Source organism: Cololabis saira, chromosome 23 (genome assembly GCF_033807715.1).
Source record: "Cololabis saira isolate AMF1-May2022 chromosome 23, fColSai1.1, whole genome shotgun sequence".
NCBI classification, from domain to species: domain Eukaryota; kingdom Metazoa; phylum Chordata; class Actinopteri; order Beloniformes; family Belonidae; genus Cololabis; species Cololabis saira.
Window position 1 is genome coordinate 19,466,364 of NC_084609.1, and position 26,596 is coordinate 19,492,959.

Consider the following 26,596-nt stretch of genomic DNA (forward strand, 5'->3'; position numbering starts at 1 on the left):
GGGGGGGATGGGGTTGCTAGTATCAAAAAACGTAATTATTATTTGGAGGGATGGCGCGAATGGGGAGATGGGGCAATCCTTTGTTAAAACGTATGTAATCCATCCCTTTTTAATACCTTGATGCCTCCTAAACATTTCCAATCCTTTGACAAGGCCTTTAATTCCACAAATAACATCCAATTTCACCCATTTTTTTCTGTCAGACAAAAAGTAAGTTATTGACTACTTGAATTTCTATAGATGCAAAGACGTGATATAAAGGCATTGCGTAAGAGACGCACAGTGGAGGAGACAGGCCGTCAAATCTTGAATGTCATGTTCTATATAAATCTCCAAAGGAGGACATCTATTTTAAACGCACACAAGCATGCACACGTTCTGTCAATGCCCCGCTAAAAGGTACTTTTTTTTTCTTTTTTGGCAAAAAGACCCTGGTTTTCCTGCAAATGTTTTTTCCATGTCTTCACGCCTTTCTTTCATAAATAATCCAAAGCTACTATTAACACGGTTAGGAGTGCTGCAAGAGATGGCAAGCATACAAGACCGCAGAGGCAGGAGTAGAAAGATAGACTGAGGCATGCCAAGAGCAAAAAAGCAGGGAAGTGGAAACAAACACTTAACCTCTTTTTTCCTTGTTCCTCCCACCTGTTCTCTATGATCTAATGTAACACTGCTGCAAGATGTAACAACACTTTTTGAAACACACATTTTTCCCTTGAGTCCTCCAATGCTCTTCAACTGAGCTCTTTTCCTTTGACATTTAGCGTTTCACTGCCTTTCCTTCTCACATCTTTCACCTTTACTGCCATGTTTCTCTTCCTTCCATGTCTGCTTCGTTTTGCCGTCGCATCCTCCTCTTTGAAGAGATGGAAAAGACGCAAAATTGAAAATAAATGAGGGAAAACATAACACCACAAGGGAGTGCAACAATTAGAGTTAAATCTGAGTAATAACAAGGAAAAATGATGGAAAATAAAAAAAGCCCAAAAACAGCACAGCATATTCTCTGCGGCATTGTTTTATTTCAACTGTTTCAGTCATACAGTACATGAAAAAAAGAGCCTAGCTGATATTCAGTACTTCATATCAAACATGCACACAATATTATCCATTGATCTCAGCTCTTCTCTCCTGCAACCACTTACTAAAATTTGCTCCATGAAGAATCCATTTCCCTCCTTAAAGTGGCTTCCTTCTGAGAGCTTCCCCAATTCTCATTTTCTCTACATATCTGTCCCATTTTAACTCACATTTATTATAAACCACTATATAGAAGAATAAGTTTCAGATCTTTGAGCTTTCGGGATGTTCCTTTTCTAACTTTGCAAAGTCTTTACCTGCTCATCAGCAGTCGTGCTGGAAATATATGGAAAGATGCAGACTTAAAGCATTACTGACTCTATTGCTGCTGAAATATGCGGTGTATGTGAATGCAATGACTTAAAAAGTGCATTTTTCCCAAAGTAAAAGGCCTAGATTTTTTTTCCCCCACTCAAAACTGAAAAGTCTTTGAATCCACCTGCTTTTCCTGAGGTGTAATTTATTCGGAGTGGATGGCAGTTACTTGTGCCCTCAACTACAGGACCAGATAAATAAAAGATGTGCACATTGAAAAACCATGTGCGCCTTTGTCTATATGCAAACTGACATTTGTAAGCGAAGGATGAGCATAGCTATTCAAGTCATGCACACACACACTGAGCATTTTAACTAGATACGGTGTAGTGAAAGACAAAGAGAAATGAAACAGAATTTTCCCTATATGTATGGGAACTGGGGTTTTTTTGTTTTCCATTTTTAACTATACAACTACACTAAGTTTTACAATATCTAAGACTATATTTATTTGCTGTTATTTTCCCCTTTATTCTATTGAACTGGTATGAAAGTTTTTAAATGCTAAGAATCTAAGAATGTTTGCATCCAATCACGTCTAAAGCTAGGAGTAGACATTTTCCCACATGCATAAAAGTTAATGACTGAATTTAAAAATGAGAATCATACATGAGCTTTATAAATCTATCTTATACATTTCTGCCTTTGTGCCTACACCCAATTGAAGTCATGAAACTATAGAGTTTTATTGCATCACCTTATGCTTTATAGTTCTTATCTTGGATTTCATTTTATCAATTTCCTTCAACATGAAAGGTTTCTCTGAACTGTCAATATGAAAGAAAAAACTAATTTTCTTTCTCCATTATGATATCGTCACCCTCTTAAAATAATGGTCTAAGTCAAATTTTTCAAAAAACAAAAAACAACTGAATCAAAAAAATGTGGTTAAGTTATTTTCTGTTTTTGTGAAAAAATTAAGGCAAATGCAACTTCGGCCAGTATTTTAAGAGGGTGAAGATATCATTTTAAAAAGCAATAACACAAAACGTATTTCATTTCACCAATATCTATATATGTATATTGATGATGGGACAGCTGGATATCTGTCTCTACAGCGCATCCAAAATATTCTTAATAGGCTGAAAATTATGTCTCATGCTTCCTGAACCTCTTTAAGGTCAGTGAATCTTGGCACTAATATCTTGCAAGGAGAGAAAATAAGTGATTGAAAAAGTTAGTAATTTAATGTATTAAGGTAGTCAGTCATTTTCTGGGCAGATAATGTTCCTGAACTTGTCCAGTGGAGTAGATTATAATACTACTTCTTCAGGCTTTCCCAGTATGCACCACACTCGATGACCTACCACTCTTTTTACACCCATCATTCGTGAACAGGGTAAATTTCGACTCAGCCACATGAGTTTTTCCCCATGGCTCCATTCCCAGTAGCTTCAGTTATCTTCACATGGGGCTTCTGTTACTGCAACTTAGCTTTTGTAGCCCATCTCAGCCCATACTAGCCTATGATGCCAACTGACATTACATCACATTCATTATGATAAAATATGTCAATCTATCCTCATTAATGATGTCACCAGTGAAACAATGAAATGAATAGTGCTTGGTTAGCACAGGCTGTGTGCTGCTTAGCTAAACTTAATCTTTAAACCCTTCCAACCCGACAGCCAGTAGTGGTGGTCTATTAGAACATTTAACAACATAAAGCACATTTTCTTTAAAATAAGAATTACTTTTATTTTATTAAACAGACTGAAGCACCTGGTCGGCCTCTCTGGTACTGTTCTTAAATGGTTCACGTCCTACCTCACTGATCGTAGTTTCTTCGTAAGTATGGATACATGTTCCTCAGGAATCTATAAGATAAGGTGTGGGGTTCCCCAAGGGTCAATTTTAGGTCCAACTCTTTTTAATCTGTACATGCTGCCCCTTGGGGACGTCATCAGGAGACACGGCATCAGCTTCCACAGCTATACTGACGATACGCAACTGTACATCGCCGTGTCTCCTGATGACACTGGGCCAATTGATGCCCTTTTTAACTGTATTTTAGACATCAAGTCATGGATGGCAGCAAACTTCCTACAGCTCAACCAGGGCAAAACAGAGATTTTACTCATTGGTCCTGAAGGCCAGAGAGAGAAACTTTTACCAAAGTTACAGGATTTTAAACCCTCAAAATCAGTTAAAAATCTGGGCGTGATTTTTGACTCTGAGCTCACTTTTATTCCACATATTAAAAACATAACAAAGATCGGTTTTTACCATCTTAAGAACATAGCCAGAGTCCGCCCGTTTCTCTCTCAGGCCAGCACGGAGGTGCTAATGCATGCTTTTATCTCATGTCGTTTAGATTATTGTAACGCCCTGCTCTCTGGTCTTCCCAAAAAGAACATGTACAATCTACAATTACTACAGAACTCAGCCGCACGCGTGCTGACGAGGACCAGAGGGCGGGAGCACATTACACCTGTTTTAAAATCGCTGCATTGGCTCCCTGTGCGCTTCAGGGTTGATTTTAAGGTTCTTTTACTAGTTTTTAAGTGTCTTAATGGTCTTGGGCCTTCTTATTTGTCTGCACTACTTTTACCCTATCAACCCTCACGGACCCTGAGGTCCTCCGGTGCTGGCCTTTTAACCATACCAAAAGTTAGAACTAGGACACACGGGGAGGCGGCATTCAGTTTTTATGGTCCCCGATTGTGGAACAGCCTCCCGGAGAACCTCAGGGCCGCAGAGACTGTTGATGTTTTTAAAAAGAGGCTCAAGACCCATCTCTTTAATCAGGCTTTTAACTGACTCATTTAACTCTTTTACATTTTTTATGCTCACCCTTATTTTTATTGGATCTTACTACTCTGTTTTATAGTTAGTTTATCCTTTTTTTTTTTTTTTTTTTTGTTTATTATCATAATTTATTTTCATTGTTTTATCTTAATGTTTTATCTAAATATTTTAGTCGTTATTTTTGGTCTATTTTATACATTTTACTGTCTTAGTCCTTTAGTTTTTAATGTCTTGCTTTTTAGACATACTTTTAGGATTTTACGTTATGTTATACTTTTTAAACTCTATTAGTGTATTTTATCCTGTTTTCTTGTAGCTTTTATCTCCAGTGTTTCCTCATGGGGAGCCTCCATGCTGGGAGTGACTTGATTTGATTTGATTTGACTAAGCACTATTAGGATTTTAATCCTTACCTTAAAAGTCAAGACAGTGCTAAAGGCTAATTAGCTAAAGTGATGACAGCTAAAGTGATGACAGCTATTAGTTGGCATAACCAGCCATCAATTGACAGACTATGCCCCTAATTATGCATAAATATGTCATTTTATATGGTTTTGCGTGCTGTGGTACAAAAAAGGGAGGGGGCACTAACAGGACATTGATGTCACAGAGGGTTTTCCAGTTCTTGTTTTAAAGTCTGTAGATTTAAGTTAAGAGACTTAAAAATACAGTAATCCAAATTCAGCCCGAACTAATACTGCATTTACTTTTATTTATGAAAAAAAAAAAAGAAGGCTGCACCGTTTCATAGATGGTAGCTTCTTTTTCTTCGTTTTGTTATAATCTTGCTATAGACAAATGACACTGAAAACATTCTTTCAAATCAGGGAACTGAACAGTCTCCATCCACGTTGCCCCACAGCTCAATGCTGAACTTTTCATCCCAGTCTACTTCGGGTAGTATCATAAGTATGTATACATAGTAATGAGACCTCATTACTTGTAGCAGCCAGCCGGCACTCAGATAATTCCTGATAGCAGAAACAAATCATTAAAGAACTTTCAGAACACTCTTTTCTTGTTCCTGCAGTCAAATGCCAATGACATTTGGTCAGTTTTAACAACAAAAAGTATTTTCCAGCAGGCAGGACAGTAGGTCAGTACAAACTTGAGGTAACAGATTCAACAGAATATACCTTCAGCGCTCATTTTCAGGCTGACAACAAATTTCACACCTCTTTGCTCTTTACTTCTTTACAGTTCCTTTCGTGTACACTTATGTATGTAGGTCACACTGACCAAAATGAAAGATGACCTCAAACGCTCTGTCAAACATTACACACAGCAGTGTCACTGCACCAGTTGTACATTCCCCTTACTCATGACATGACCATGAGCCATTGTGTTTGAGTTGATCAGGAGTGATCTGCTTCAGAAACAAATACAGACCAGCCTCTTCTTAGATACATGTTCAAATCACAGGGGCCCGATAGGCTCGTCTCATTTGTTTTTTTTGCATTTGTCCCCTGTATGACTAAAGCAAGATGGTGGGGGAAGTGTAATGCTCAGAGTTTAGAAGTGTTTTTGGGCAACTGTTCATCCCTTTTTCCATCCATCAATCCATTTTCTTCCACTTATCTGGTTGGGTCGCGGGGGCAGAAGCCTAAGCATTGAAACCCAAACTTCCCTCTCCCCAACCACTTCATCTAGCTCATCAGGGGGATCCCAAGGCGTTCCCAAGGTAGCCAAGAAATATCGGTCACTTCCCACAGCTTTAGATGAGGGTAGAAACGTAGACCAACTGCCAAATCAAGAGCTTCGCCTTTCGGCTCAGGTGCTTCTTCACCACAACAGATCATTGCAGAGCGTGCATCACTGCAGACACCGCACCGATCCGCCTATTGATCTCCCCCTCCATTCTTCCCTCAGTCATCAAAAAGACCCCGAGATACTTGAACACTTGGGGCAATATCTGATTCCCAACCCAGAGAAGGCCCCCCCCCCCGCCACCCTCTTCTGACTGAGGACCATGGTCAACATTGTCAACATTTTATGTTAAACATGTTCTCATTGTAGTATCCTCAAAGAGATGGTTAGCCTGGACACCTAGATGTACCACAACCAAATTTAAATTTGCTTTGCAGTTGTAGCTCTTTAACTATATCATAGAATAAGGGGGAGCCAATCAAATCCGTCAATCCCTTTAGAGATTCTCTTGGCTGGTTCAACACAACAGAGCGCCTACGTTATCTGGTTGGTAAACAGTATAGATGGCTGAACGGCCATTTGAAATGGCTTTGGTATCAACAGTTTTTTTTAAATCTGCCTTTTTCTAAACTTAAAAAAAATATGCCACTCAAATCATTCTTTGTAAGCCTTTTTTCCCTGACAGGCTGCCCTCACTTTATATTTCTATCTTAATGGAGTTCATTGCTTTTAAATGAGAGAATCTATGATTGCAGTGACACTCCTCTACAGATAACATCAAAGCTAGTTATGAACCTAAACAATTTCATCAAAGACCCAAAGTCTTTAACAGAAATTCAGGTTGGAATGAAAACTTTCTTTTAGGATCTGCGGTGGGCTGGATCCACTCGCAAAGACAGAATCGTGACCTTCAAAAACAAGATCCAGATGAAAAAAGCAACAAAAGAAAATCATTGTAAGTAGCCTGGGAAGAAGCGAGGAACATTGGCTCAGAATTATCTGGCGTCAAACAGATGCCTCAGGTTGTCTTTTAACACTCCCTGAAAACGAGCTGCAGGTGTGGGAATCAAGCCACACCTATCACAACAAACAAGGAAAAGGAAAATATAACAACCCAAAACAGAAAGCCTAACAGTTTCATCCAAGATGGCTTGATGATTTCCGGCGAGAACTTCCAAAGTCAATGTGCAAACACCGGTGAGAAGAACCAACAATATTTAGGTCACAAACATTTTAGCTTTTCTTGGGCCATTCTTGCTGTTGTCAATATCTCTTCCCACAGCAGACACTTTGTTTCCTCAAACAGAGGTGTGACTAATAGCAGTAATGTCTTTGTTCCATGAGCATGTGCCAGGGTGCTGGCATTATCCACCCTGGCCCGGACGCCATGGGGGTTTTTGCTATGGAGGTTGATTCAGTGGTTATCGCTGGCAGCACATGAAATCCCAGATCCCCACCAAGGCACGTGGATTTGCTTTCACTCAAAGATGCATGCACACACTCACAGAGGACATCATCTGCTTGAATTTCTTATGTGAAATAAGAAATTGGGTTGATCCCCAGGCACCGCACAGAAATTGCCGACTTGCGCCTTAATAGTCAGGATGGATCAAAGTGGCGGGAAAAAAATAATACCCAACAGGCGTTTCTTACAGACATTTTGACTTGACAGAAAAGCCCAGGTGAAACTAATAACATTAATAACAGCTCCATTGCTTTTAGGCAAGTCATAGTCAGCAAGCATTAATAATGTTATTAGTTTAATGCACATTTGAAAAGTCAAAATGTGAGAAAGGTCTCCAAAGCATAGCAAATTGCCTGCAATCATCCAGGTGTGATGTGAAAAATCTGTGGTTATATGTGTCATGTCATCATTTATTATCCCAACTTCCCTTCAGCCAACGAAAAGTGGAAGAGACAAGATGAAATCTCACTCCACTTTCCACACACACATTATTTATCGCACTCAACAGACTCAACTTGACACTTTCCATCTTTCTTTACAAAAAAAACGATAAAATAATAAACATTTTCTTTAATATCACACAGGGAAACCCTTTCTACCTTTGTCACACACATCTTCACAGTCAAGTGGATTATACACACACCTAAAATGACCTCTTTCCTTTTTCAGCAATCTTGAAGTACCAGAGGAGCTTTTCCATGGTGAAATATCAGTTTCGGTTTAATTTGAGTACTCTTAAGTTTCATTTGGCTCTTGCTGTGTCAGTTCCCTGCTACGTACAATAACCATCCAAAGTAACATTTGACTCCCATCCTGGTCGTGTCCTGCAACAACTATATTGCTTTAGGGCCTCAAATATCAGGAATGATGATGCTAGCTCAATTGGCAGAGACAACTATGAAACCCAATAAAGCAATGAAGAGCAAAAAGGAAAGAAAAAAAAAGGTGTAAAAGCCTTTGGGAGGACCCACTGGTGTATAAACTGCAAAAAGCTCTTCTGTGCTTCAACTTTAGATTACTTTCCTGTCTGATCAAAAACTCCAGACTCGAGGCAACCTGGTCAAGAGAGTAAAATACTGCACTTCTACCTTTCTTGAAGATATGTGGATACTCGGCAACATGTACAAGATTAATCATCCAGTAAACAAGCGTTCATGTGCAGGCTGGAGGGGCCGTGGTGTATCAAGTCCGTTAACTGATTTCCAAGAGATTAAAGTTCGACTTCAGTGTGACACACTTTTTTTTGTCACTTTATTGTTAGTTTGACATCACAGTTCTAGGATCAGTTTAGTCCCTTGGGAAACACCCAACTCAGTTTGATTAATTTAACACACCAAAGAAAAAAATAACTACTTGGTTCATTTTACTCAACATAAGGCAACATGTACAAAATGTCTTAGACAACCCCGGTATTGTCAAAGTTATTAACACTTCACCACCCCAGTTTTTCCACCTTTTTCATTTACAAGGGATAAACACATGGTACCTGGAGCTACAATATTGTTTCACAGTGTTACGTTAAATGCCATTCATAAGTATGTGTTTAATCTTTGCCACTGAGGGAAATTATTTGACAAATTGCACTTTAATATTCAGAGTTCCTGGATTGTCAGTGTTAAGCCTGGGTTAAAAGATTTGCACCATCCAGCTGCAAACAAATCTAATTTAGTCCATGTTCACACATCACATATGGCCCATGTAAATGAACCAATCTCCAGGCAACACTCAATAGATGAGGCTAATAAATAATTTTGGTAGAACAATTAAGTCTCCCGTCATTAACCATTTGCTCATTAAGTCTGCCTTCGTTAGTAAAGGTTGGATGATCGCGTCCTGCCCTGCTGTAGCAGCCGTGATATTTCACTGCTGCAGATGATTTGCATTGAAGCGATGTGCACGAGTCGACACAAACCAGAGACCCACTCTCTTCTTAATGAGTCTTCCAGCTCGCTGTTCGGTGTGCACCATGGCTTCATTATCATCACCCTCTTAATGCCTCCATGGAAGAAATCAACACCACATCATTACACCCTGGAGGATGCTGCGATCTCCCCTGCTCCCTGTCTTTTTGGGTTCTTTATCTTTTTTTGCATCTTTTTCCCTCCATCTGTAGTTCCGCATGTCCAGAATTTATTTCCGCCTGTCGGCTTCTCATTTAATCCTCTTTTGCTCCATCTTAAAGCCTCCGCTCTCGCTCATTCTCAAGTCTCCTTCACTCTCTCCTTTCACTGCTCTCCATCCTATGGTTATTTCATTAAAACAGGTTGAGAATAAGACGATAGTTCAAACTAAGCCTGACCTCAAGATTAATAGCAAACCTATTAGGGATTAGGGTCTGAATAAAATTACAGCATTTCGTGTTAATTGCATTTTCAGGCAGCTGTTGTCACCTTTATGAACCTAAATGCCAAATTGATTTGTAATCCAGGAGCTGCGGATATGCTTGCAAAGGAAAATTGTTCCAGTCCATTTTTTTAACTGCGCCACAGCCCCTGCTTTACGTTCCAGCATCTTGAGCAAACATTTGCACTCGCTAATCAGCGTGTTGTACAAAGTGTGCGACCCTACTTCTTCGGGCAATTCACACATGCATGAACTGTAATGCCTCCTCAGATTGAGGATGTTCAAGTCAAACAGTGCGTGGTGCAGAAGTGTCCCTCAAACAACGGAGAGTCCACGGAGCAATCACACGCGGCGAATGAATTCCCCGGACAGTTAGGCAGCGATAGGAAGCTGTAAACTGGATTTTAAAACCAACAGAAGTGTTTTATCTGCCATGTTTCTAATGAATGCAGACATGTATTACATATACTCACTGTGTATAAAACATGTACTGAAATGTAAAAAATGTGGTTGGCGATGCAGAGATGAACTGCTCAGCCACAAGTACGAGCTCAGCTGGATGCATGTGAAGCAGCATGGCAGAGCGTGGGAAAGACTCTGACCTTGGTCTTGGGACACACAACTTCATAAAAACCACCTCCAGAGACAAACAATAAGCCATCAGCTCAAAGGGAAAGAAGTCAGCGTGAATGTGTGTCTTTGCATCCGTTTGAAACTCTCAACAAAGATCAATTACCACTGATGCTGAGGGACTGAGAGGATAAAGATTTGTACCTAGACATGCCTGTACAAACACACACACACATATACAGTATATACATATATGTGTGTGTGTTGTAGCAGCGTTTCCCCTCACTGAGGGAAAGTCTCTATTTGCTCCCATCAGGGGACGGCCACTGCTTATCAATTTAGGAATTGAATTTCATTTTCAGCTTCTGACACACAGCATGAGGGTCACTGAGTGAAATGTTCCTTGTAACTGCAGACAAAGCTGCACGCAGGCAGCCCATTAGCCACAGCACTGACGTAAACGCTTTTTGCTCATGTAAAAGCTACATTTTTTCCAGGTGCATTTTATGTTGTTCGTCTTAAAATTCAGTAATTTACTTATTTATTATTAAAAGGTATAGTCAGTAATGTTGGAGAGCTAGCCAGATTTGAAAGTGGCACCTCCTCTAAGCCGCGCCCCCTCCTCCCCCTCCCGTCAGCGCTCCGTCCAAAGCCACGCCCCCACAAACTTTGGGGAATGCGCATTTGCAGGAGTCGAGTTTTCCAGGACATTTTGGACAGCACATTTTCAACAAAACTACCCCATGTCTCATTCACCTGTAAGCGAGGCCGGTTTTAGGTGGGGGCAGGGGTGGGCTGTAATCGCACTTTGGCTTTCTTTTTTTAAACCTTTTTAGCAGGGCGAGCCGTTACAAGTAACGCTAGAGGTGGTATTTTTGGCTGCGTTTTCTGCGCCATTCTTCAGCAAACGTGATTCGAGTGTGTGAAGTTTTCCGGCAAGATTTTCGATGTGACGAGTGCGTGCATGGGACAGAGGGGGGCGTGGGCGGGACTTAAAATGAAAGCATCTGATTGGTTCTTTCCCCCCTGCCAAGCCTCTGGTCCTCTGACCAATCCATGCCACTCGGTGCGCAAAAAACAGATTGGTTAGAGTTTTTACAGGATTAAAGCTGTCAGAGAGGTCGGATTTTTTTCTTTCCTTTTACTGAACACATTATTCACTGGCTACTCTCAGGATGGAAGGACCATTTCACCCAGTATAACAATACATGTTTTTGAATATGATTACAGACTATACCTTTAATACATTGTGTTCCCTTGCAAACTTGGGCAGCTATTATTCCCTTAGCCACACTGCAGGTAAAAGCAAACCAAATGTGTTTTTGTTTGTTTGTTTGTTTGTTTTGTTTATTCTGAACAGCTCAAACAGGTCAAAATCCAAATTTTGTTTTAATTTTTTTTTATTCACATTAGACCTGGGTCATTTTTATATGTGGTCCTGAATCGGATACAGATCCATACTGTATGTTTTCCCATGTGACTTCAGTGTGAACTGTCAGGTCACATTTTCACCTTTGATTGTGACGCGATTGATTATACACTTCTCCGTTGGCTGGGGGGGGAGAAATCTGCTTCAGTGAAGCCGCCCACATCCTGGTCCCACCCGTCCTGGCGCCGATCCCTCATCCATACATCTTTGTACAGATATTGACGCCATCCATATACAGTATTAGACACGTTGCTCTCCTTTTCCTCTGTTGTTTTCTCAATACAACTTGTTCTGGAATTTGACGGATTTTGCTGCAAAAAACTTAAGAAGTCATAAGCTTTCTGTTGCATGTATTTTTGGTTTGACGTCACTGCATCTTACTGCGCATGGAGGTCAATTCAAAGCAGAAGCCTGTTCACACCAAAGTAAAATGTACTAAGTAATAAGACACATTTGAAAAACTAATGTGAACAAAAAAAACAGAATTATGCATCAAACCCTGCGGTGTGAACGTAACCTTAGGTTGATTTTAACCCTATAATGCCAGATATATCATATTTGACACATTGATTTCTGAGACCTTTCTAACATCCTCTTATTCAAAAAGGGAAAAGAAGTTTCATACAAACCAAAAAATAATAATAATAAAAAAACTCAAAGAATAAGTAAATGTACCTAATTTATTCATAATGGTAAGGAAAATAAATATTTAGAAATGGTTTTAATACAACATTTAAAGTGTTTCTGATTCCAATACATAATTAATACTTAAAATAAAGACATTTTGGAATTTTTTGTGTAATTTCAGACTTTAAAGGTTTAAGGATTGTGAGGTGACTGAAGCTCTAAAAGCCACACTGTCGCTGTAATTACCTTTCAAGTACCCACACCCACAATCTACATGAAGCCTGTGCATCCTGTGGGATGAGTACAGACAAAATTAATGACAATGCATGAGAGGGAAACAAGTTTTCTGATGAGTGAAGGGAACAAAAAGGAAATAATTTCAGTTTAATGAAGAAGTGGATGTTGTTTTGCACTCCCTAACCTTAACCCTTCTGTGATAAACCCACACTTTTTGACCCCCCCCCTCCTACCTTTTTATCATAAATTAAAATAGCGCTGTTTTAATTCCAGTCCCTGCATATCCAAGTAAACAGTTCACACAGGAAACATGGTTTGATTTAGAATATCTGTTGTTTGGCACATTCACGTCATGCTGCAAGGATGGCTGTTTAAAAGGATAATCCCATTTATTTTGCAGAAGGAGCAGGGGGGGGGGGTGAAGAAAAAAGTGTTAAAGGCAGCAAAATAGAGAGAACAAAAGTCAGACAAACAGCCTTTAAATGAAGTTCTTGCAAAGTCCTTGGGGACCAAAACTAATAAATAAATAAACCCAACAAAGACAGCATGAGTTCAATAATCACTCTTGCTGTCTTATTTCCTTCCGTCGTATCAGTTACATTTTACAGAAGTGCTGTAATGCTTGAATTTCTGCTTTGATATTCTTGCCATGCACACAGTTTTTTTCTGCACAGTGTTGAATCATTGCCCACGTTCCGGGATTATCTTTTATGATAAATTACACTTTTAAGATTTCTTTTCTCATATCAGAGCACCACAGACGGAAAGTTGTATAGTTTAGCTTTAAAGCGGGTCTGGGCAGAGACGGTTGGGGGAGATGCTTTCTTTTCTTTGTGAATCATTTTTATACCTCACAAAGCAAACTTTTGATCCCTCCAGGCGGTCCTGACGGCTGCTTTTAGATGATCTGGCGTAAATAAAAGTTCTTTACAGCAGATCAAGTTTTTGAAAACCTGTTTTTAGATCTTTTTTCATCTAAATAATTAATTATTTGGAGCAAGTCTCATAGTATTGAGTGAGAACACTAACCAGCACTTGTGAGATGGCTGTGAGTCAAATTCAGTGTTTTTTTTTTTTTACCCCAGACGGTCACAGACTCCAACATGATTAAAGGTATACAGTATATCAAGATAAACCTTCTCTTGCAAACCATTACGTCCATCTGGAGCTGCTTGGACGCTGACCATATCACCAATTTAGTCTTAAAATCCTCTCTAAGTGCACTGGTTTATCTCCAGGCTTGCATGTGGCTACAACACAGCAATAGGTACCTGGAGCACAATGAAAAAGGTGACCCCACAGTAAGAAGACCTCCATGTGTCTATGGAGGAGTGTGGAGGTGCAAGTAATGCATTTGTGGCTTTGAATATCACTGGTCTGAAAGGTAGCATTTCACTTCCCTAAAACCAACCGAAACAGACAACCAGAACATCCGCACCAACCGCCCAGCTCTCCACATGGTGAGTAAAATACCAAAGTGTATATCCTGTGATCTTACAGTTGCAGTCTGGACACTTGCATTACATCTCAGCTAGTAAGAAACACCAAATAACAGACTAGCCACAGCCCAGGAGCTAATTTCTGTACTTTCCAGTTCACATAATAACCCAAGTCTGTCTGGAGCTAAAGCAAGCACATGTATTTCGATGCTTTTACTGTATTTTCTTGTTGTATTTACATTAATAAATATGTATACACTGGGAATTTTATCCGAGGTTGCGCGGCTGCCAGTCTTTCCCACAGACAGCACAGAGTCTCCTCTACTGAACGCCACCAACAATCAAGTACCATTTATTTCTGAAGGGGTTAATACAGAGCTTCCACTTAAAATGACACAAAAGGATATTTTGCTGCTTTTACAACTGTGGATCCCGCTACATGTGTAGAAGTTGGGTCGCTTTTACGATACAGATTGACGACGCTGTTTGCTCTGTCGCTCTGTCACATCTGTTTTCTTTTCTCAATTTCGCTCATTACCTTCTTGGGTCTCTTAATTGCCTCTGCCACGATGTCTCCTGCAGCTCTGTGAGCTTGCATCATAGTGAGACATCTCACTCATGCTATTCTGAGAACCAGGCTTCCACAAGAAGCCAGACGTTTTTGCAGATAGTAGTGACGAGAGACCACTAAACAATGGCTCCTGAAAATGATGTAATATTGCTTCAAATAAAACAGTTAACATGAAAACACTCCTAAATTGTTTCTTTAAAATCAGTTTTGCTGTCAGTAGAAGCAGTTTAATGGAAATTAATATACATTAGTTTTAATTTGTTTAACATGCATAATTATTTTAATTACCTCCATGTTCATCAAGTTACTCATTTCATTTATGTGCACTGATGTTTGTACTACTAATCCAATTCATGTGTAGATTTTGTTCTTCTTTACTGCAGTAAAAAAAAAAAGGTGTTTGCATGAAGAGGAAAATATTTAGGTTCTTTCCCAGACAGCAGCCTAATTGGTATTTCAAGTGTTGTGCACACCAAAGAAAATGATTGGTGCATGTTTGGCAGTTGGGTGACTGAGTTAAAGCAACTGCACTCAACTTGAGTCAAATTTGGGCGGAAGAAAACTTCAGATATTGGCTGTGTTTGGGCCAAGCATCCTTTATTTGTGTGTGTATATATATATATATATATATATATATATATATATATATATATATATATATATATATATATAGCCTATATAAAAAACACACAAACACTGATGAAAGTACCTCAATAATCAGGTTCCATCCTTACTAATTGATTTAAGCTTCAATATTTGAATCTCTCAAAGCAAAAACTCACAGAAGCCCATTGTCATTAGTAACTGAATTTGTTATGTATAGTTATTTTGACTGTTCTTTGCATGCTCATAAAGTATTGGCTGCATAAGTTTATTAGTAGTAATCACTATTTTGCCATTTGTTACTCCACATGAATATTTAATGGGGTGACAGTGATGGGATTTGCCTGGGGCTCCATCTGTGCTTTGATCAGCAATAGCAGGGTGTCAAACACTGCCGTTTTGTCAAAACTGGTGGCATCTCTGACATCCGCTCATGGTGTCCTGTGGCGTCTGTGACAGGAGGCTCTGTGGGCAGCATCATGACCCATGGAGACAAACCGATTTTGAAGTATTTCCTCATATATAAGCAGCAAAGTCCAAATCAGGAGGCTAATCGTGTGACACATACTGCTTTGTTGGAAACATCTGTTGTTTCTGTTGTTCTCAATATGACCACAACCGACAGAAACTGGAGAATGCACGTTAAAACAAACTGCAAATATTGTTACTCAGCCTTTTATTTGCTCAAACCCGCAATGACGGCCCGCTATCTCTTTGAGGATAACCAAAGTCCCATCCTATAATATCTTATGTCATCGCCTCTCTCCACTCCGCATCATCCCACGGAGCCGAAAGATAATCTTCAAAAGAGCAATGAGTACCAAGAGCAGGAACAACTCTCGTTCAGCTTGATTTCTATTTGCCATAACTGTCAGCAAGGAGCTCCCTCTGCTGCTAAACACGGAGGGAAAACACAAAAAAAAACACATTCCTCAGCACAGTCTGTTGTTTGAATCTCTTGTCTTCTGCAAGATTGAAAGACATGAAAACACACTCTCCCTGCTGTATTTGCTTTCTCTCCCCCCTCCTCGTGTTGAGTGGGCGACTAGCTGTGACTGGCGCTGTCAGATTAGCCCATTTAAAAAGACATGTGTTTTCCTCGCAGCCCGTTTGTGTGTGAGCATGTGCGCGTCTCTCTCCGCGCTATTTTCAGGTTGCGGTGATTTATTCATGAAGCATGCAGAGGAACACGCAGCCTGACGACACCATTGTACTTCACACACAAACACACCCTGTACGGACACATTAAGTAAAGGCTGAAGAGTCTCCGGTGATCGCTGGACTAACAACACACACACACACACGGCTCCAAATCGTATTAGGCAAATGAGGGAGAAGCACCACGGAGGCAGAAAAAGCGCTGCTGCTGTGACGGATCCAGGAATAAATCATGTTTAGTTGTTGTCGTCGTCGTTTAATATGCAAATCCTCCATTCAAAGTTCAAGCTGGTTGTTAAACACGTGCGTTCAGAAACACACTTTCACGGAGCATATGGATTTTTTTTCAGCGCCAAAAACCCAAAACGCGCGGTCTCTTTACGCACTCGGCGCGCAAGAGCGCGGCAGAAGTGGGGATGTGAAATGCCACGGGCGTAATTACTGGACTCATATTTCATAATCACACGGCCATCTATCAACGCTGTGCGGCTAATGATGACAAAGGGAGCGCTCGCAGGAACACGCACCTGAGGAGGCGGGAAGGACGAACATGAGAGGTGCATGTACCATGATGGTGCTCAGCCAGGCCGCACATGTGCCAGAGAGCCAAATAACACATAGCCACGTCCTTGCGGGCTCCCTAGTGCACACACACACACACACACACACACACACACACACACGCACACACGCGCTGCAGTGAGTGAAGTGGCTGTTGACAGACTTCAGCTGTAATTGATACCGTGCTTGGCAGCCATCTTTATTTGGCTCCAACACAGAATCGGGAATGATCTAAACAGCACAAACATGCGCAAAGCAGCACTTGACACGTCGCTCATCCGCACGCGTATCTGAATGGTAGATAAAAACCACGCTTCTGGCTTCTGAAGGGAAGTGAACAGGCTCCATTTACCTCTGATTACTGAGGCAAAACTTACTCAACGTGTTTCGATTACCATGTTGTCAAATGGAAGCGAGAATAGAAAATACACCTTGTTGAAATGCATCAATCTCATAAAAACTCCCATATTGCTCATTGGCTTTTTTTTTTTTTTTCCCCCCCTGAGATTTGAAAAAGGAATGTTTTGAAAAATTGGTGTTTGCCATTTACAACAGGTCACATGACATTAAAAGAATTATCCACTCCATGTCCCTGCTACAAAACATCTTCATTAACACATCAATCAACTGTAAAAGAGAAAAATATGTGCATCATCCGTGCATTAGCTGTACCTGCCTATTTAGGGTGTGTCAGATCCCAGATCTCTTCAGGGGAAAAGATGCACTCTAGACAGGTCAGTAGTCCTTTGCAGGACAAACAAACAAACACACACCTTCCTATGGACATACAGTACATGTTGTTGCTCTGTAGATACAAAAACCAGCTGGAGCACCCAGAAGAAGAAACTCACGTATGATCATAAAGGCAATACAGTGTTCAATACCGGGCCACATGCTGGCCGTCATGTAATTACTGATAAATTGAATGGACATTGAGGGGGCGGGGGGAGTAAAAAGACAGTGGGGTGGTTCGGTTTTGACGTGTGTAATCAACAACTTCAAAAGCACAATCGCCTATGAACAACTATTACAACTCTGTCAAAAAGTAAAAGCCTCGTGACAACTTGTTGCTGATGTTGACGCCTTTTATGAGTTGAATTAATGTCAGATTTGTTGCAGACACAAATTAACTTGCCAAAATCTAAGAGATTGTGGATATCCATCAGCTCTCCTCTTAAAAGAAAACATGACGGTCACACAAAATAATTTAAAGTAAACAGTCATTTCACAGCTGAGCTTCATCGAGATGTCACAATATCGTTTAAGTTTGTGCCAGAAGCTTAATGAAAAAGGCGTCTTCCGTTATAAAGAGTGACAGCTTTTGAAAAGGTTTTGAGTGTTGGGGTGTATGATGCGGTAATCCTTCAGCTGGTGTATATGAGGCCCAGAGAAAGAAAAAAAAGGGAAAAAGCGGTGCAATCTTACCTTAAACAGGCGCAGGATGTTTGCCACCATGATGGACACGGAGCTGGCTGCCGCTCCAATCACCCCGACGATTTTATCCGGCTTGGTGAAGATGGGAGGGTCTCCGTTGGCGCAGCGGACATCTGAGCCGTCCCTCTCTATCAAGGCCTGCACGAACGTCAGGGACTGCTCCAGAGCGTACGTGTCCCTGGAGCAGGTGTCCAAAATCCGGGCCCCCAGTGTGATGTTAGGCAGCAGCTCGGGGTCCTTGTTGATCAGGTCAATGGCGAACATCATGGCCTCCAAGCGATGGATGCCCTTTTCCTTTTTCAGTTCCCCGCAGGGCGTGCCGCGGTCTCCCCGGGAATGCACCGGAAATAATCCGCCGAGGATGATATCGCCGTCCAGTCGGATGGAGTGAGCGTACTCCGGTGCTGCCTGGGGGTCTGGGGGGATTCGCTGAGGAGAGATGACGGGAAGGAGCCAGGTGTAAGACACAGCCACGATCAGGAAGAGGACCGAGGGAGAACGGGGGCAGCGAGCTGGATTCCACTGGGATTCCATGATCAGAGAAGAAGTGAACAGAAAAGGTGATCTTCAAAGAGTATTTTGGACAGACTTTTGGTTCCTACTAGTGTTCAAAGGAGGGGCGCAGGACCCCGGCAGCAAAGTTAGCCAAGCCCCATAAGCAAAGCATATTCCAGAGAAGAAAGTCCAAAGAGAAAACAAGACCAGGAGCGGAGAGGTTTCAACACCGGTGTCGTGGTCGTCTGGCCAAGAAGTTGCACCTAATCCACAAGTCACATCTTTAGTAGATCCTGCTGAAGAGAGACAAAGGCAGGTGTTAGAGCCAGAAGCTGTGGAATCGTCACACCACATGTGGAAACCCCTAACAGGTGAGAACGATCATGACAAAATGACCCAAACTCCTTCCAGAGCACGCTTGCACACTTAAAGGAGCTTGAGGCCGGATTGAGGAAGGATTTATGAAAGAAATCCGTATATGTTTTAAGTTTTCTAGTAATAATGTCAGATGAAGCGTTCCAAACCAAAAAGAATGATTCCTCTAGTGTATCTCTCCGTTGCCTTAAACAGGCTGTGTGCTGCAAAATCTGTTGCAATTCGGGCCCGAATTTCCCGCGCTGGGCTGTGGATGTGACGTCACATGACGCTGCATGCACGTTCTCCCCGTTCTCCCGTGCCGGCTTCACTGTTGGCTGCAGTACCCCCAACGGCCGTCGTGGTGAAGGGTGGCGCTAGAGAGTCTCATTTCTTAAAAGGAGCCTCATGCTCCTTTAAAAGAGTTGTCTAAATTTGAACTTCTTATTCTGCAGTCAATAATCCTGCGCCTGATGGTTTGTAATCACCTCTACATACTCATTCACACACCCGCTCGTCTGTTCTGGCAGAACGACGGGGGGAAACAGCTGCAGCGGTGACACCCGAGAAGCGTGTGGTGAGCTCCTTGGGCCACGACTACCTGCCGCTACAGGAATGGGAGGTGGGAGAAAGAGATGACGAGAGCTGAGGTGGAGGCACACAGAGATGGAGAAGAAAGGCCTGAAAAGAGAGAAAAAGAAAGAGTGCAAGGCGGTCCGAGGGGATCGGTGCCAGAGAGCGGTGCTGTGGAGATGCTGCGTTGCACCATTCAAACACCTGCTGGTTCTGCTGCAGTTAAATGAACACATTACATCCAGTGCATCCTCCTCCACACCCACTAACACGAGCAGAGCCTCGAATCACCACAGGTAGAGTTAATGTTCAATGTCATTCCCTAACATAAACTGTATTAAACGTTGATACGCCATATCTGCTTCCACCCACTGCTGGGGGGTTTCGCCCCCCATCGCCGGCGGTAAAAATGTCATGCTCTTTCCACTGAGCTGCACATTAAGGCGCCATATTGTCGAATGCTGCAATAAGTTGGTTTGGGCAGGGACTGAAAATTGGTCATGACAAAGTGGTGGAATTCTACATTGCACAAGTGCTAATGTGCTTTCATTAGCTGAGGCCCCTGGGAATTTATTTCCTCATTTGCCTCCCCTGATCTCAGATCTTTGATTTTATTTTGTAAGTGCTGACTGCATGGAGAGGCAATCTGTGCAAATTCTCATCCCTAAATAAATATGTAAAGATGGGATAATTAATCTCTAGCTTTACAGAGGCATATTCAAGGGGGGAATGTTTTCCTTTTTTAGCTTGATCTATCAAGATAATAATAATAAAAATAACTGTATTGGCAAATATCTGCCCTATGTTAGCAGCTCCAAAGAGTAAGAATAAAAATGAAAGACATTATTATTTCCAATTACAGTCTCTCTATATTACTGAAGTCTTACAAGACAAAGTTTATATAGATTAAAGAAACAAATATTAATATATCTTTACTCATATTGTGTATTGCTTCAGTCCCATGTCATCTTCAGCCAAAAAGGCTTAATTTTAACTCCCATCTCTTGAAGTACCCCTACCTCACAGAACCAGTCTGCTCTGACTGGTCCCCCCCCCCCAAAAAAAGTGAGGCATCTTCTCATTCTTTGTTGAAGACGTGACTAAGCAGCCGTCATGCACGCGATGAGAGAAAAAAGTGATTTACAAGTTAGTCAACATGAGCAGCTCGAGATCAATTTCCTTCTGCAGGACAGCATAAACAACTCCTTATAGCGTGTCTTTGTAAGTTTACACAGTTTTGAAGAAAAGCAACAAAAAAATCCAAATATGTCCTGTTTTCACAGAGAATTGCAATAGATACTGCAATTATTCAAGATAATGCAAAAGAAAAAACAACAACTGAGCGTTCCTGAGTCAGTTTTAGTAGTAGGTCATTAATCAAACCCCAACCCGTTTGTGGTCGCCCTGCTTACCTTAATACCCACAAGCTATGCGTTTGAGGTGGCCCACTTCAGACGCAGAAGTCAATTAAGCAGCTTTGTCTAAATTCCCTCAGTGCTGCTACACACGGCACGATTTATGCAGTCATAGAAGATAGTTGCATCTCACGCTGAGCGGCATGCATCTGCTAAATTTTAAGTCCAATGTCAAAAAAGGTTTTTATAACGATGAATGAAACGTGCTGAATCACAATTGCTGGTGGTAAACAATAAGCAAAACAAATGGATCAAACAGGACCTCCCAACTCCACTGACGTGACCTGGATTTCTTTCTTTCATGCCTCACAGCGTGAACGAGTGCAACTTGGACTGGAACCAAACTGCATTGCATTGACACTCCCGATGTTAAGGGAGCAGCCTGGGGTATTAAACTTATCAGCTTTGTTTAAGTGAAGCAGGTGAGAGGATAGATGTTCATGGATCTTATGTATGAAAGAGCCGGGGGGGTATTTCCTCCGGGCTCAAACGGTGAAAGCAAGTGTGGAAAAACATTTTTTGTTTAATCTGGACAAAAACCTGAACGATTGCCAGTTGTTTGGGCAGTAACGGATTGTTTTTGCGTGACACTGGGTTTCAGGAGTATTATCAAGACGTTACTGAGGCATGTTACTCTGTAGATTAGGCAAAAAACATACAGCCTTGTCTTTGTGAGAGCTTTATACTGGGTATACTAGCCAGGTCTCCAGTTGAGCTTCATGCCTGATAAATGAAATGAATAATCGGATCATCTCACTCCGATATAGTTCCACCGGGAAACCTCAGATCCTGGTTACTTTAAAACCTACCACCGACTTAATATCAGTTCACAGCAACCACTTTATCATCCACAGGGTGCCAACAATCTATCCCAGAATGATCATGTGTCCCATCATAAAGCAAACAATTTCTCAAGACTAGAAAGAGGCTAAGATCCTAATCCACTGGAGGCCATCCCAGTGTTCCCACAGCTCCATGTTTCCAAATTCCCGCACATCCCTTGATGCTGATTGGCTCACAGCGTTTTCCCAGATGGCTGCTATTCATGGAAGGGTTAGGGTATGAGGTTAGGGTGTGGACATCAAAGCTGTGGAAACACACACATGCTCCCGTCCACTGAACTCACCAGCTCCCAGTCCAGAGTACTGTAAGTATGACAAAAAACAAACACCACAGTCCCCCAACAAAACACATCTGTTGCCAACATCCCAGATCCAGAGTCCCCAGACCACGTGCAAAGGTCCAGGATACGAGGCCCACGCCGTGCAGAAGCTGCAGTTGACGTACTAAGAAAACACAAAGTACAAAACGCAGGCAGTGTAGAAACCCGAATGAGACTGGCACGAAGAACCAAGAAAACTAAAGGCTTGTGGATGCTGGGTGACACGAGCAGGTATAGAGCACAGCTGCAGAGTAATTAACAGACTGTTCACAGGTGTGAAAGCTAAGCGAAGCAGGAAGTAAAACTGAGAGAGATGCAAAACCATAACAAGAAGAGACAGATGCATGAGGAAAAAAATGTCTATATATTGAATTGCTGCTTTAATGAAGGCAAGAAAAGCAACCAGACGAAGATGGCAAACCCCCAACAGCTCACGTTCCAAGCCGAGCACCTGTGATATTACTTGATCTGACAGCCTTATCTCGGCTGTCTCTTGATTGATACCATCTCCCAGCGTGAGCTCTTGTTCATAATCTTGAACTGCATCTGCTCCTGCTGGATCAAATCCGACTTGGGTATTGTCAAAACTCCCCTCGGGTCAAAGTGAGGGTCATATCATACTCAAGGAAAAGAATGCTCAGCAAAACTTTTGAAATTTCCTCCAGGCCAGCGTGAAGTTACCCCCTTGGCTCCTTAACAAGTTTCTAACTCAGATGCCATCACAGCGTGAGACACACTCTCAATGAATATAATTCGATTCTGTCCCAATTAATTCATCAGTTTCTCCCCACTCTAAATGGAATTAGGTCAAAGCCACTCATACAGCCAAGCCCCCACTACGATTAAACCCCTGCTTTATATAGGTTAGGCCGCTCTGATTCATCTGCTAACAGCGTATTCTCGTCCCTGCAACATTGTTTATTCAACACTTTTTCCTTGGATTCAGGCTCCTCTTGGCGCAGACACAGAAGGGGTGTCTTAATGAGGCTTGGGGGGTGCCCAGTCATTAAGCCGTAGTTCATTACACGCAACTCAAATCTACATCTAACTCTAATAAGTTCCAATACAGCTTACAGCCACGGGGCCTCTTGCTGATTGCCTCTCCTGTTTTTGCTTAATGTGTGGCGGCGGGCTTTTGACGCAGATCCACTGCATCTTTAAAGAGAACACCGTTTCAGACACTCTTACATTCGTAACAGCACTAACTACGTACAAATGTCTCACGAGGAGTGCCTGAAAAGTAAGAATGTGGCAGCGGTTAGACGTCTGGGGAAGTGGGGCCGCTGTGATTATTGAAAGCCTCATTGATAATTTCCAGAGAAAGAAATATTTGATCTGCAGATATTTGGTTCTGTGAGTTATGATGATTTGCAAAAGCTCAAAAAAAAATGGGGGAGGATGACGAGGTTTCTTGGTGTCGTGATGGTTAGTGTCTCAAAGATGAAGAGGGTTAAACCCCAAAAGGCTTCAGTGAGCTCATCACTCTTTTTAATTTACACCCACGGCTGGCTGTCGAGGTGAGTGTCGCCCACTCCTCGTCTTAGTCTGCTTTTATTTTCACTCCTCTCCTCCCTCCTTGCCTCATCACCCCCCTGAGCTCCTTCTCCTCCATCCACATCTTCTACACCCTCTTTTCTTATTTCCACCCTCCTGTTCTCCTCCTCTCCTTTCTGCTTGCAGGTCTCTTCATATCTCAGGAGAGAGTGCTGCTCTTTTCAGAAAGTGATAGCTTTTTTTTCTGCTGCTGTCTTCTCCCCATCATCCCCTCCTCATCAAGAGTTGTTGTCCTCTCGTTTCTACCTCTTTTCCTTTTATCTCTGCCTGCTCCTGATCAAGATCATGCAAAGAGGCACTCCAAAGGTGATCTTTCCCCTTCACCGGCACACGCACAAACCCATTCTGCTTGTTATGGGGCTGAATGCAGATAAATAAATATGTGATGAAATGCATGGACAAGAAACTGATTCAAATATGGACAAGGCAAAGCACCTGGGGAAATGAGAGCCATTTCGAGATATTTGCAGACTATGAAGGTGCATAGGGCCCCAGTAGCCAGTAGGGGGCCTCCCAAGCAACAAGGATGGCTCTGATCTAACTATTTAGGGGAGAAATAAAAATATAAGATTTCATTTTCAGCCACTTAAAATGGAAAATTAGAATTTTCATGTAAATTTGAGTTTATAATGACAGCGCTTCTGAGTTTCCTCCTGCAAATTTCTTTTGCAAATATATATGAATTTTCTCTTGTGAATTTAAGGTTTCTGTTTCTGTTTTTTTTTTGAGAAAATTTTGTCTTTAAAGTCAGAAAGAGAGAGAGTTTTTCCTTGAAATATAATTCCCTTCCTCACTGGGCATTTTTCCCTCTCAACTAACCCTAATATTGTGCTAAGCACCTCAATTAAATTTATATTAAGAAGCTTGGTTTATTTTGTCATTTCAACTTCAAGTTCAGTTTCACAAATCTACACTGTTTTCCTTAAAGTGTAAAAGACACATCCATCCTCACATATCATTTTAAAGAGATAAAAGTCCAGCACACTGTCATTTTACAATACAGAGACCCCCAAACAGAATCCCCCCTACCCCCCCTGGCCTGCAAAAACATAGGAACGGCCCTGCGTGAAATACTCCCCTGAACATTTCACATCTCTTACTCATAGTGATGTATTTATTTAATTATTAATTAATTCCTCTATGATGCTTTCCACCTCTAGATAAATGCACCTGCCATCACTAAGCGACAAAAGCCGGCTCTGACCGAGTGAAGTCGTGCGTGTGGATATATGAGGTCCACAGGTTCAAAAGTGAGACTAGATCAAAGTCGAGGCGTGTGCGCTCATTATGCAGCCCGTGGGTTTGTGTCCGTCCAGCGGTGATGGGAATGTGAGAGCACCTTAATTAAAGACAGTCCATCCTCGGTGGAGGCAGAGACGCAGCATGCAGAGCAAAATGTCACTCTCATTAATGCGCGGTTTTTTTTTTCTTTCCTCCCCTCCAAATCCTCTCCATAAGTGAGGTACACCTTTCTTTCTCAACTGTGCTGTTGAGACGCACACTCATGCAACTATCACTGGAACAAGCCCGTCACTGGAGGAATGCGAGCAAAGCCACAAACAGGGAGCAAAAAAACACCCACGGAGAGATGGATAGAGAGAGGTGAGAAGAAAAATGGGGTATACCTCTGAATGCACAGAAGCAAATTCCTCCCTGCAATGTGCAAAAAAAGGGGAAGCTCCAGCCTCCCCCCCACCACCCCACCAAAACCAGCACCCTCCTGCAGACTCCTCGGGGTGCCTGTCCGCCTCAGGCAACTTCCTTGCGGAGCTGAGCAGTTTCACCCCTTCACAAAAAAATCCCAAATAAACATCAGTCCTCCTGTGAATGAAAGACCCCCCCTCCCCCCCAAAAAAAAAAAAAAAATATTTGAAGACAATTAGATCATCCGCAAGAGGAAGGAAGGGGCGGTGGAAAAGAAAAAGTCAGCTCAGTCGTGACCACCCCGGCTGGGTTTACGCGCAAAGTGCGCAAACTATTAACTCCGCACTTGTTTAACGAGACAATACTAGGGAGGCTGCTCTGCTCAGGTCGATGAGGATGAATCTGAGAGGATACAGAGAGAGAGGGAGCGAGCAGAAGAGTGCAAGGGTGGGTGGGAGCAGCAGAGGAATTGGTGGTACCCGCTGCTGATCAATATTGTTGGTAAAAAAAACCCACCTGATTCGGATCCATAGTCCTCTCTCTGAGCGCGGCGCGCTTTTGCGCATAAAACCCTCTCCTTTAAGTTGGCTCCAGCTACTCCGCGTCCCCCCACCACTACTACTACCTCCTCTTCTTCCTCCTCCTCCTCTTCTTCTTCCTCCTCCGAGCTCCTCCGGTGCTGAAAGGGACAGCGCACGACTCCAGCTTATGCGAGCGCGCACCAAATCATCGCCTAATTGCGACACTAGTGTCCTCCAGCAGGGTCCACCCCCAATGCATCAACTTTATAACTCATCAATCGGATCGATGCTTTCCCACAATACAGAGCTTTGGGTTTATTTGAACACATTAATAAGTCATCAGAAATATGCTCACATCGGCGCTGCGCCGCACTCTTAATTGCCTGCACTTCAATCCATTCCCATTGATCCTCCCCACCTTGTAAAAACCAGAGCGCCGCGGCTCTTTGTTGGAGAACGAAATTAAATAAATGAAGTGCATCCCATCTGCTGTGTAATAACAATTTGATAAGCTACGTGGAGTCAGAAAACCAGGCAATCGAAACAGATCCGGGTGTTCTCCCGTGTGGCAATGTTGGGAGATTTGTGCAACACGTCCAATTTGTTGGATTTGAAAAATACAGAAATGCGCGGTGCAACGTTGCCACCTTG

The 26,596-nt window shown here is 42.1% G+C and overlaps 1 protein-coding gene across 5 annotated transcripts in view; it reads right to left on the reverse strand.

The window, feature by feature from the left end:
- grm8a (glutamate receptor, metabotropic 8a) overlaps positions 1 to 26,085 on the reverse strand; it is a 360,407-nt gene extending 334,322 nt beyond the window's left edge. For 2 of the 5 annotated variants that reach the window (XM_061714148.1, XM_061714152.1), the window contains exons 1-2: positions 25,941 to 26,085; positions 18,219 to 19,018 (exon numbers count right to left, since the gene is read on the reverse strand). In XM_061714148.1, coding sequence (XP_061570132.1) covers positions 18,219 to 18,761 — 543 coding nt within the window. In that variant the 5' untranslated portion in view covers positions 18,762 to 19,018; positions 25,941 to 26,085. Of the gene's footprint in view, positions 1 to 18,218; positions 19,019 to 25,405; positions 25,509 to 25,940 lie in introns of those variants that run through there. The other 3 variants (XM_061714149.1, XM_061714150.1, XM_061714151.1) reach the window with 3 other exon arrangements.
- Between the last annotated feature and the right edge of the window lie 511 nt (positions 26,086 to 26,596).